Source organism: Thamnophis elegans, chromosome 7 (genome assembly GCF_009769535.1).
Source record: "Thamnophis elegans isolate rThaEle1 chromosome 7, rThaEle1.pri, whole genome shotgun sequence".
Taxonomy (NCBI): Eukaryota; Metazoa; Chordata; class Lepidosauria; order Squamata; family Colubridae; genus Thamnophis; species Thamnophis elegans.
This window is the reverse complement of record NC_045547.1, coordinates 80,076,634-80,089,534: the sequence shown is the minus strand read 5'-3', so window position 1 is coordinate 80,089,534 and position 12,901 is coordinate 80,076,634. Positions and strand designations below refer to the sequence as shown.

Sequence of the window (12,901 nt, the reverse complement as noted above, 5' to 3'; positions counted from 1 at the left end):
TTCTCGGGTCTCCATTCGATGTTTGCCCCGGTAACCTCTTTTAGCCATTTTTTAATCCTTTTCCAATATTTCGTGGCCTCAGTACAGGACCACCAAATATGGTAGAATGTGCCATCCTTTCTTCCACATTTCCAACACAATGGAGATAACCCAGGAAACATCTTGGCTAACCTCGTTGGGGGGAAGTGCCACCTGTAAACCATCTTGTATATGTTTTCTTTGAATGCTGTAGATATTGTAAGTTTAATGGTCTTACTCCATAGATCCCACCATTTGCCCATTTCAATTTCATAGCCAAAGTTTCTCTCCCATGCTATTAGAAGGCTATTAGATGCTGGGGCTTGAGGGAAGGCAAAAACGCCTCCGTTTTTTGCAAAATATGGCCCCTTTTTTGCCTGTTTTCAGCAAAAATGAGGGCATTTTTGCCTTCCCCCAGCCCTGCTGAAGCCTGCAGAGTGCTTCTGAGGGCTGAAGGAAGACAAAAACACCTCTGTTTTTGCAAAAAAGAAACCGCCCATTTTTCATCCATTTTTCGCAATGGAAGAAATGTTAATTAATTTGGGGAAAATGCTCCTTCTTGTTGTTGGTCACTCACGAAATTGTGTCCGACTCTTCACATACTCAAGGACCATGGATCAGTTTGAGAAAGGGTCCAAAGAAAATTAAGACCCTGCCTTATTTTCAGGGAAACACAATAGCACTAAATAAATAAGAATTCGCTCCAAAGAGTTTATTGTCTTCATATTGCATAAGATTTTGAACTACGAAACGATAAATGTGGGTGCGGGTATGCACGTGTCTTTGATGCACTTTAGTGACAATAATCACTTTTACACATTGTTTCCATGTGTTGCAGGAGTGATAAAAAATCAGAACCATGTTAGTTCAGAAGACACTCACCAGAAAACCATGTCAGCACTTTTGAAAAGCGAGTTTCTGTTAGAAGGAGGTCATTCACTTGTGATTGGTGCTCTGAACACGGTACGGTTAATTTTGTTAATGTCTGCTTTATCGTAGTCGGCATGTATTTAATAGGTTAACGCTTTTCAATACTACAAGCTCGTTATAACAGCTAAATAAGATCCGAGTTGCTTTGTCTTCATTGAAGTAATCAGTCTATGAAATCGGTTCACCGACAAAAGCGCGCCCGACTAAACCGCGGTGACAAAACCGCGAGTTCTGAACCACGCCGACGAATGAGCCCTGAATCACGCCGACAACAGCACGCAGACAGAAGGGCGCTGTAAACCTAACCCTAACCCTAAACGTAACGCTAACCCTAACCCTAAACCTAACCCTAAACCTAAACCTAAACCTAAACCTAACCCTTACCTTAACTTAAATTGCCCTTCTGCCGACGCGCTGTTGTAAATCGCACTTCTGTTGATGCGCTGTTGTCGACGCGCTGTTGTCAACGCGCTGTTGTCGGCGCATTGATGATGTTGCGGTTTTAGTGACGTGGTTTTGTCAGTGCGCTTTTGTCGGGTCACGTATGAAATCATCTCCTTTTAATGACCCCATAATCAGGGGTGGGATTGAAAAATTTTAGCAACCAGTTCTCTGCCCAGTTGCTGGGTCGGCGTGGCCTACTCGGCCTCCTGTACCACAGTGGGAGGTGGGAATGTTTCAGAGGGTTTTTTTGAGCCTCCGGGAGGGTGAAAACGACCTCCCCCAGGCTCCGGAGGCCGGAAAAAGGCTCATTTCCGGAACTTCTGGGAAGCCCATTTTTCACCCTCCCAGAGGTTCTGCATGGGCTCTGCACTCTCCCGGATTTTGGACAGGCCACGTGGAGACTCCTGGGAGGGGAGGGGTGGGGTGGGAGGGACAAGCCTGTCCTTCCAGCTGCCGAACTGGTGTGAACCGGCTGAATCCCACCTCTGCCCATAATTCCTTGTGGGGTGGAGTCCGGGCAACTGAATGGAGCTGAGTGTTTCCTGGCCGGATGCCTTTCGTGTTTGCCAGTGCGGAGTTTTATTTACTTATAAGTTTGAAAAATAGTCATGGGTCATTTTTTTTCCACAGTGCCATTGAAATTTTGAATGGTCACTAAATGAACTTTTATAAGTCAAGCATTGTCTGCGTTTGCATCAAGGCTTGATAAATTGAAGATTTATCTAAACACATATAACCATCTGGGATTCTTTTTTTCTTTTTTTGCTTCTAGTTTATTGGAAATCCAGGCATTCAGAGATGTGGACTTCAAATACTTTCCACCATAAGAGAACGTCCGATTTTATCACAAATGTTGTCTAACCTAGGCATGGCGGATACTCTCCTCCACACACTACAGATGTATCCAGATGATCAAGGCAAGCAGAAAACCATTTATTTTGAATCTGAAAATGTCCAGTCATCAGATCAAAAGTTTGAACAACCTGGAGAATGTGCAGACTTATGAACGAATTCCTAAAATGTTCTGTAATTTGCTTTGAGACATGTAGGATGGATAGCTGTGTTTTAGAAGGTTGATCTAGAATCGTGATGGCAAACCTATGATGGCAAGCCAGGGGCGGCACGCAATGCCCCCTCTGGGGACTTGTGAGCCGTAGCCCTAGTTCAGCTCTGCTGCGCATGCGTGCGCACCTCCCACCGGCCAGCTGGTCTCCGCATCTCTGCCGCACATGCTGGGGGGGCCAGGGGGCATACGGGCCTCCCGTGTGCGCATGTTTGGAGGGGAGGGGCATGTGCATGAATAAAGGTGGCCCGGGGGTGTGTGTGCATGCGTGGGGCAGGGAGCATGCGAGGAGAATAGAATATAATGTAATATCCCCAACTTACTTTTTTTCTTTCCAGAAATACAACGCTTAGGTTTAAACTTTCTGGGATCCTTGATATCAGAAAAGATCTTATGTACGACTACTTTCTATGCCTTGGTAACCCCTTTGGTTTCAACATTACGGCGCTTTAAGGATGTTGTCGATATTCAAGCTCAGGTATATACACAAATGCAAGAAGGTTGCAAATGGGCAAGAAGATTCTTTTTTTTTTAAAAAAGTTTTTTAAAAAAATTCTCCTATATATAGCTACAAGTATACATTCACATAATTATTATTCTTATTTATCCTTATCACTTTTATATATTTGTTTTTTCCATATAAAAGGTTAGAATAAAATATACATCCTGGGTTGCTTTGCTTACCATCCCATGAACCTATTTTGTATTGTCATCATCCTAATTTTCTTTCCACCCTCTCTCTCTTCTTCCTTCCTTCCTTCTCTCCTTTCCATTTCCTACTTCCCTTGCCTCTCCCCTTCTCGTCTCTTCCTCTTCCCCTTCCTATCCTCTCTCCTTCTCTTTCTATCCCTTCCCTCCTTCCCTCTTCCTTCTCTCCCCTTTCCTCTCTCCTCCTCTCTTCCTTTCCTTTTCTACTGTTGTGGTTGTCTCTTTTTATCTCTCATCTATGCCTATGCCTATTCCTATTCTATTCTATTCCTGATTCCATTCTATTCTATTTCTATTATATTCCTGATTCCTTTCCATTCTATTTCGGTTTCTATTTTTATTTATATTATTTCTATTCTATTCTATGCCTATTCCTATTCCTACTCTGTTCTATTCCTGATTCCATTCTATTCTCTTTCTGTTTCTATTTCTATTATTCTATTCCTGATTCCATTCCTATTCCTATTCCTATCTATTCCTATTCCTATTCCCATTCCCATTCCTACTCTATTCTATTCCTGTTTCCTTTCCATTCTATTTCTGTTTCTATTTCTATTCTATTCCTGATTCCATTCCTATTCCTAGTCCTGCCCCGTCCGACTGAATGCACAGGTAATAATTAAGTCCCTGATAGAATCTGCCCATATTGGAACCAGCTAAGGAACAAGTTTTAGCCTCAAACTCTCCATTCCGGGTTTATTAACGGTACATTTGAGCTGAGGATCTATTTCCATTGAATTGCAGGGATTCCAAATGATTGCAACCATCCTCGACTCCTCCCCTTGGTTTGCAAAGCTGCTCATACAGGAATCGTTCGAGACCTGTCTCTTCCACCAGCTCTCCGTGTGTTTTAACGAACAAAGAGACCAACAGGTAATTCACAATTTCGGGGGTACAGAGCTTACAGCGGTTCATTTAGTGACCATTCAGAGTTACAACATGACTGAAAAAAAATGACATGAATATTGTTCCACCCTTACGACTGTTGCAGCCTTTTCCCTCCATGCTCACGTGAACAAAATTCGGACGTTCAGCCCCCGACTCATATTTATGACGGTTGCAATGTCCATGGGGCCACATGCTCCCTTTTTGCGACCTTCTGACGAGCAAAATCAATGGGGGAAGCCGGATTCACTGAACAGCCCCGTTACTAATTTAAGAACTGCAGTGATCCTCTTAACAACCATGGCAAGGAAGGTTGTATAATGGGACAAAATGCACTCAACAACCGTCTCACTTAGTGGCGGGACTATTGGGCTCAATTGCGGTCGTAAGTCGAGGCCTAGACGTATTCTCCTTTGATTCTTTGGACTTCAACTCATTTATTTTAACACTAGTGGGAGGACCGTCTTTAATTTATGAAATGCATTCACGTTGATGTAAGTTAAGCCTCAAATGAACATGCACCCAAGTTTCTTTATGTTCACATTTTTATTGAGTTATATAGAGTAATATAAAGCACAAAATACAAAGTTAATAGGAAAGGAGCAGTGGTGGGATTCAGCCGGTTCGCACTTATTCGGGAGAACCGGTTGGTAACTTTCTAAGTAGTTCAGAGAACCGCTTGTTGGAAGAAATCTCCTTTTCTTTTTCCCCACTTTACAGGGCTAATCCTGTAAGGAAGGCAGGAAGGAAACATTCTGGTGTTGTTTCTAGCCTAATTTTTATTGACCTGCTTACAGAAACTGCCTCTCCGGTTAACCCTTATTACATTAGGCGAAGCGCCCATCAACCTGAGTGACCTTGAGTTGGCCAAGCCCGCCCAGTCACCTGACCACCGAGCCCCACCTACCCAGATAGTCATTAAGAGAACCGGTTGTTAAATTATTTGAATCCCACCACTGGAAAGGAGTGAAGAAGGAAAGGGGAAGGAGAAGTGAGGAAAGATAAGAAAGAAAAAAGAAAAAGAAGCGTTGCTTTCCGACATTCTCTGTTGCAGAGGCATTAACACCAAATCACTACTTTTTACTTTTTACTAATAATATAAACAAGCCACTTCTGTAAAGATCTATCAATCATCGCCATCTTCTTCTAATGACCCCCATAATCCCTTGTTGGGTGGAGTCTGGGCAACTGAATGGAGCCGAGTATTTACTGGCTGGATGCTCTTCCTGTCGCCAATGCGGAGTTTTGTTCGGCAGATATATTCTCATTGTGCCCAGAGAGAGAAATATCTGCCTCTACCTAGGATCGAACTCACAGAGCTCCGTCTCAGGGCCACCATACCACTCCATATAAAGATCTATCTGTCAGGTTTCCAAAAGAGGCCCTAATTAATTCATGAGCCTCGGGCCAAGTTTCAAAAGAAATCCAGTCATTTATTAGGAACACCCATTTCGGCAATACCCCACTGAAGTCAGATCTGACCTCATTTTAATTATGGCTGAACTTTGCCCCTGTTTCTTCCCTCAGTCTGTGTCATAAATCACATTCTCCAACGAGGTGCACGCCTCACAAGCCTGCTGTAGTAATCTGAGATCCGACTCTAGCCGAAGGTATGGGTGGAATGCGCTTCCCCACCTTCCTCACCATGGCAACCTTATGAGTTGACACTATCAATCATCATCATCATCGTCATTTAATGACCCCATTAATCCCTTGCGGGCTGGAGTCTGGGCAACTGAATAGAGCTAGCAGAGTGTTTACTGGCCCGATGCCCTTCCTGTCGCCAATGCAGAGTTTTGTTCGGCAGATATATTCTCATTACTCCCTGGGAGAGAAATATCTGCCTCTACCTAACTCGCAGCCTCCTGATTGTGAGGCGAGAGCTCCCCCTCTAGTCCACCGCACCGCTCCGTATAAAGATCTATCAATCTAATCGGTAAATCCCAAAGTCAACATTTCATTCTTCTCCACATCAAGCATGAAGTTCAGAAGTGGTTTCCACGTGGAAACAAAAGTATTTCTGCATCAAAGTGGCTAATACGCACCCAAGTTTCAATCCTCTCTCGTTCCCGTTCTAGTTTCAAAGCCTTTGCTGTAAATGTTTTGCGAAAATAACCGAACACAACGACTTGAAAAACTTGATGCTGGAGAAGGCCTGCGAGGAAGGCAACAGTGTTATGGCCGAGTGTTTGCTGCTCCTGGGCGCCGACGTGAATGCAAGCTCGAAGGACAAGTCCTTAATTTACGAAGTACGTAAGTTAAAACCGCGGGCAGAGTCTAAAATTGCCTGGCTTGTAACACATTGGTTTGAAACCTTTGTTCCTCTCCTTAAAATGGCAAGAACGACTTTAATCCCATGTATTTGGTGAGGTGGCCTGGCTCCCCAAAGGTGCTTTCCCCCCCCTCCCCTCCCAAGAGGCAAGTGGACTTTCAGGTTTTGATTTGAAGACGTTTCGCTTCTCATCTCAGAAGCTTCTTCAGTTCTGACTGAATGGTGGAGGAATGGAAGGATTTATATTCCTTGCAGACAGCTGGTCATTTGCATCCTTTTTTAGAGGGTCGTTGAGGCCACTTGGAGGTTTTATCTGTTTTGTCACAGATAAAAAAAGCACCTTTGGGATAACCGTGAGCTGGATTGACCAGTGATGGTGAGCTTTTTCTGCACCGAATGCCCAAGCCGGAATGCAGGAAACCTGAAGACCAGCTGGCCAGTGTGTGCATGCCTGTTTTCTGGGCATTTTTTGGATGTTTTTCGGGCCATTTTCAGGCCATTTTCTAGCCAGTTTTCTGGGCGTTTTCTGGGCCATTTTCCAGGCTATTTTCAGGTTATTTTGGCCCGTTTTTTGGACCAAAACCAGTCTGAAAAGTAGCCTGAAAATGGCTCCAAAACAGCCCTGAAAACGCCCCCAAAAACGGTCTAAAAACAGCCTGTTTTTGGCCAGTTTTGACTGTTTTTTGGGCCATTTTCTGGTGCTTCAGTGCCCGCAAAAACCAGCTGGCCATGGTTTATTGAAAGGATTTCCCAGCACTTGTGAAATCCTCCTCCTCCTCTTCTTCCTCTTTCTTCTCCCTCTTCCCCTTCTTGCCCTCCTCTTCCTCCTCCTTTCCATTCCCCTCTTCCTCTTTCTTCTTCTCCTTCCCCTTCTCGCCCTCCTCTTCCTCCTCCTTCACATTCCCCTCCTCCTCTTCCTCTTTCTTCTTCCCCTTCCCCTTCTCGCCCTCCTCCTCCTTCCCATTCCCGTCCTCCTCCTCCTAGGTATGCGAGAAAGGAAGCAGCCCAAAAGTGGTCGGACTCCTGCTCAACAGTGGCGCCCGAGAACAAGACGTCCGGAGCGCTTTAACAGTCAGCATCAAGAAAGGGGACAGCGAGATCATCAGCCTGCTTCTGAAAAAACTTTGCCTGGACATGGCCAACCGCAGCATTTGCCTGGGAGGGTTCGGTATCGGCCGAATGGAACCTTCTTGGCTGATCCCCTTGTTTCCGAGCGGACTTACATCCTCCCGGAAGCAAACGAGTATGTGTTTGTAGAAGGGATGCTAATCTTAAGATACGTGCAGTTGTCAGGCGCAAATGATCAGACTCACCGGTGTGGAGTTCAAACTAGTACTTTGTTGCGGTCTGCCTATCATACAGGTAGTCCTCGACTTACAACAGTTCCTTTAGGGACTGTTCAAAGTTACAGCGGCATGGAAAAAAGTGACATGACCATTTTTTCGTACGTTGCGACTGTTGCATCTTCCCCGGGGTCGTGTGATTTACGTTCAGAAGCTTGACAACTGATTCACATTTATGACGGTTGCAGTGTCCCGGGGGTCATGTGATCCCCTTTTGCGACCTTCTGACAAGCAAAATCAAGGGGAAAGCCAGATTCACTTAACAACCATGTTATTAATTTAACAACTGCAGCGTGTCAGGTTTCCAAAAAATGCCCTCATTGATTCATGAGTCTCGAGCCAAATTTCAAAAGAAAACTAGTCATTTATTAGGAGCACTTATTTTGGCAAGATCTTTTTATCAGTCTGATCTGAGACTTATTTGAATTATAGCTGACCTTTACCCCTGTTCCTTCCCTCCCCTCAGTCTGTGTCATAAATCACATTCCCCAATGAGGTGCATCCCTCCCAAGCCTGCTACGGTAATCTGAGATCCGACTCTAGCCGAAAGTATGTGTGGAATGCACTGCTCCCCTTTCCTCACCATGGCAACTTTTGGAGTTGACACAGTGATTCACTTAACAGATTTGGCAAGAACATTGGGGCAAGGCTCATGGAACAAATTTCTCACTTAACAACATACATTTTGGGCTCAATTGTGGTCGTAAGTCACGGACTATCGGTATTAGGACAAAAACAGAATTCCATCGTTTTGCAGCTCTGCATTATTTTGAAATGGGTAATCGAAGCTTTCCAGTTGTTCTGAACTGGAAATAGAGCTAGGTAAACAACGCTTGTATGTTCAAATTACTCATGGCTCTGGATGCAGCCGTTGTACGTAGTACCGCAAGGGCGTCAAACTGGATTCCTTCGAGGGCTGGATCAGCAGTGTAGATCTCCTCCGCGGGCCATGGGAAGGAGGGGGGAGAGATAGGATGGACGCCTCCCTGCAGCACTTTGCCAGACAAAACGGGGCGGGGGGCTGCGTGCGTGCTCCCCTGTAGCCCGTTTTTGGTACTCCTGCAGTATTTTGCTCCCAAAACAGGGCATGGAGAGGCACCGCGGGCCAGATCGCTTTTGTTATTTTCAGGTGAGCCCCGCAATCCAGATGTACGCACCCGACAGAACGGATACGGCCCGCGGGCTTTGAGTTTGACACCCCTGTAGTAATGTAGTCCAGTGATAGCTAACCTTTTTGGTGCCGAGTGCCCAAAGCACTCACGCAAAACCCCATAATGCAATGCGAGCGCTCACTGCGTATGCACCCCGCCCACCCCGCCCATTTCGGCTTCCAGATTGGTGCAGGAGGCCTTTCAGACCAAAAACAGGGTGCAGTGAGCTCCCCGCACATGCACTCTCAAACACACATGTGCAGCGGAGACCCAAAGACCAGCTGGCCGGCCGGAGGCACATGCGCATGCATGGTGCAGCTGGGCTGGGGCAACGGCTGACGTACCCGCCGAGTTTCGAGTTTCAAGTTTAATAAAATTTGTATGCCACCCACTCCCATTGGGACTCTGGGCGGCTCACAACAAGACAAAAGAAACATTTAAAATTTAAGAATAAAAAATACAATTAAAAGTCCACATCATCCATTCCATCTAAGCGGGGCTGGATATCAATCAACAGCCCCAGGCCTGCCAGAGCAGCCAGGTCTTGATGGCTTTACGGAAGGCCGGGAGAGTGGTAAGGGTCCGGATCTCTACGGGTAGATCGTTCCACAGTGCCGGCGCAGCAACAGAGAAGGCCCTCCCCCGGGGGCCCGCCAGCCCTCATTGTCCGGTTGACGGCACCCGGAGGAGGCCCAACCTGTGCGATCTTGTTGGTCGTTGGGAGGTAAGTGGCAGGAGGCGGTCTCTTAGGTAGCCAGGTCCTAAACCATGTAGGGCTTTAAAAGTAACGACTAGCACCTTGAAGCCCCGAGAGGGCTCTGCGTGCCACGCGGAGTAGGGTCTTCGCCATCCCGGCTGTAGTCTGTCCCATATTTGTGAAATAGTCTTACTTTTCTTTCTTGCACGTAAGATCCAAGTTCTCCGTTGGCCGTAATGATCCTTCGATACCAAAGGACGAGCAGTTACGAAGATCAGTCAAGATCCGACATCAATAGCCAGAACGATGAAATGCTGAAGTTGGATGAATGGACGTTCTTACCTGACCCTTTAGTGGACAATGTTTTCTCTTTGACTGACGATGTAGACAGCGAAGGTATGCGTGCTTAATGAAACCAGTGGCGGCGTGGGGGCCTAGTGATGGAGCTGATCGCCTCCCGTTCAGAAGGTTGAGAGTTTAGTCCTATGTAGCGCGGATAATTTCTCTCTCCCCGGGCATAAAGAAATATAAAAATCTGCTGCGAACTCCATATAGGTGTCAGGAAGGGCATCTGTCCAGTCAATGCTCAGCTTTATCCAGTCGCCCCAACTCTACTCCAAAAGAGGGATGAAATTCCTCTTACTTAAGAGGGATGAAATTCCTAAAAGGGGAGAGTATCATGCTACATTTCTGACATCTAGATTGTTACTAGTTGGAGTTTTGTGTGTTTGTGTGTGTTTGGTTTTTTTTTCATTTCCCTGTTTTATACATATAGGTGTAATTTATTTTAATCGATTGTTTTCTTTTTACCTCAGGGAGTGAAAGCTCATTTATGGTGAGGCAAAAATCTTACTCTGTGGCCGCTGCCGACCTCTGCAAACCTCTTCGGACTTTTACTCCCCCGCAACAAAGACATTCCAAGTCTGTGGTGAGACCAATAGTTCAAGCGGGTTCTAATTGTACAGGTAGTCCTCGTTTAACGACGATCAGTTCAGCCCCCGTTCAAAGTTACAATGGCTCTATTACCCCAGTGACTCCAGGGCAATGCGACCATCATAAATATGAACCAGTTGCCAAGCATCTCAATTTTGATCGTGTGTCCACGGGGAGGCTGCGAACGGTCGTAAGTGTGAAAAACGGTCCTAAGTCGCTTTTTTCCTCAAATGTGTTGTAACTTTGAACGGTCAGTAAGTGAACTGTTGTTAAGTCGAGGACTACCTGTGTTTAGCCATGTCTTTCTTTTGTCAGTGGTGTCTATTTTACTTGAACAGTGGAAAAGAAAGTTAAATTAGATTAGCACCCTTTGTGGGCAAGGAATCATGTCTTGAATGTGGAATCTCCTTAAAGAATAGAATGACAGAGTTGGAAGGGACCTTGGAGGTCTTCTAGTCTGACCCCCTGATTAGGCAGGAAACCCTACACAATTTCAGACAAATGGTTACCCACAGGAGTGGGCTTCAAAAATTGCAGCAACGGGTTCGCTGCCCTGTTGCTGGGTGGCCATGGCCATGGTGGGTGTGGCCTAGTTGTCCTCCTGCACCACGATGGGTGGGGGCATTTTTTGCCTCGGGAGGGCGAAAACTGCTCCCCCCGGGCTCTGGAGACCCTCCAGAGGCTGGAAACAGGCCTGTTTCCAGACTTCTGGAACCTTTGGTAGGCCCATTTTCCCCCCTCCCCGAGCCACTTCATGGGCCACGTGGAAATCCCTAGGAGGGGAAGAGCAAGGAGGGCGTGGCCAGCCAGGAGTGGCATTTAGGGATTCACCGAACTGAGAAGAATTGTAGCTAGAGGATCGCCCAATCCCGCGCGAACCCCCAGCAGCCCGCCCCCGGTTATCCAATCTCTTCTTTTAAATTTCCAGTGTTGGAGCATTTACAACTTCTGGCAGCAAGTTGCTCCACTGATTTAATTGTTCGAACTGTTCGAATTAAAATTGTTCGGACATCCAGATTTTTTTTAAAATTATTATTTTGACCTTGTTTCAGGGGGCTGGCTCGCCTTACGAACCGCTAAAGAACCAAAGAAGAAAAAACATGTTTTCAGAAGACTCGAACAGTAAGTAAAAAGTTATAATAGATTTTAAAGTTTAAACGCGTCTTGTTGAAGCGCGCCTGATCGAAAATAGTTAAAAAGACAATGAAGCCAAAATGGCGCAGAATACCGTAATTATGAACAAGACTGTTTATAGCGTTACTATTATTGGATTGATGCCAGTTTGATGCGGGTGTATTGGGGGGGGAGGTGAACCCACATACAGATAGTCCTCGACTTACCACAGTTTATTTAGCGACTACTCAAAGTTACAACGGCAGTGAGAAAAAGTGAGTTATGACTATGACCATTTCAGCATCCCCACAGTCACGTGATTTACATTCAGAGGCTTAGCAACTGGTTCATACTTATGACCGTCACACTGTCCCGGGGTCACGCGATCCCCTTTTGCGACATTCTGACAAGCAAAGTCATTGCGGAAGCCAGATTCACTTAACAACCGTGTTTCTAATTCAACAACGGCAGTGAATCACTTAGCAACGGTGGCAAACAAACAGTTCGTAAAATGAATTCACTTAACAGGTAACTCACTACAAAGAGAAAGTAGCTGAAGGGGGAGATCTCCCCAGAAAGAAACCACAAAATAGTAAGGAAAGGAGGAGAAAAGGGGGAAATTACTAGGATAATAAAAGTAAGTACGCTGAAGAAAAGATATAATAACTCCAAAAATAAGGGAAAGAAAAAGAAGAAGTTAGAGGAAAGGGGGAGAAGAAGGAAATGAATTAAAACTGGGATTTTTTGGGAGCCCGAGAGAAAATGGTTAAAAGAGGAAGAAAGGGAAAAAGAGTTATATTAGCAGACTAAAGAGAAGAGTAGTAAGATTGTTACTTAATTAAGAAATAAAGAAATGACAGTATATTGTTAATGGTAGAAAAAAGGTGAAAGAAATGCTCTCTATGCTTAAATTGAATTAGAGGACGTATGCTGTTTATAGCAAAATACATCAATGTAGAAAATAAGAAATGAAAATTTGGTGCAACTTTGAAGGGGCAATGGAAGATATTGTTGATGTCTTAAGAAAAAATAACTATAAAGATGGAAAATAATGGAAGAGAATAATTTGGCTGAAAGTGAAAACAAAAATGTTCTGACCCCCTCCTCCGTCCAGTAATGAATGCTGAGACAAGCTTAACTGGAATGTACTTTAATAGCAAGAAACCAAAACCTCGGTGGCTGAAAACCAAGCAGAACAAACACATAAGGATCTTGGCAGCAACTCAGACAAACCTTGGCAGCAATCCAGACTGCCAAGGTAGTTACAAAAGTTCTCCAACTTTTAGTCAATGCGTTGATTTCTGCAAAGAGGGGCGTGTGCACAAGTAGTCTTTTTATAGTCTG

The 12,901-nt window shown here is 45.2% G+C and overlaps 1 protein-coding gene across 2 annotated transcripts in view; it reads left to right on the top strand.

Moving 5' to 3' along the window:
* LRRK2 (leucine rich repeat kinase 2) overlaps nt 1-12,901 on the top strand; it is a 117,602-nt gene that overhangs the window by 26,918 nt on the left and 77,783 nt on the right. The window contains exons 14-22 of one of the 2 annotated variants that reach the window (XM_032221706.1): nt 857-981; nt 2,165-2,309; nt 2,794-2,933; nt 3,908-4,036; nt 6,127-6,297; nt 7,305-7,563; nt 9,725-9,907; nt 10,327-10,439; nt 11,497-11,566. The exons of the other annotated variant lie outside the window; for it this stretch is intronic. Of the exons in view, the coding sequence (XP_032077597.1) occupies nt 857-981; nt 2,165-2,309; nt 2,794-2,933; nt 3,908-4,036; nt 6,127-6,297; nt 7,305-7,563; nt 9,725-9,907; nt 10,327-10,439; nt 11,497-11,566 (1,335 nt within the window). The remainder of the gene's footprint in view (nt 1-856; nt 982-2,164; nt 2,310-2,793; nt 2,934-3,907; nt 4,037-6,126; nt 6,298-7,304; nt 7,564-9,724; nt 9,908-10,326; nt 10,440-11,496; nt 11,567-12,901) is intronic. 2 annotated transcript variants of the gene reach the window in all.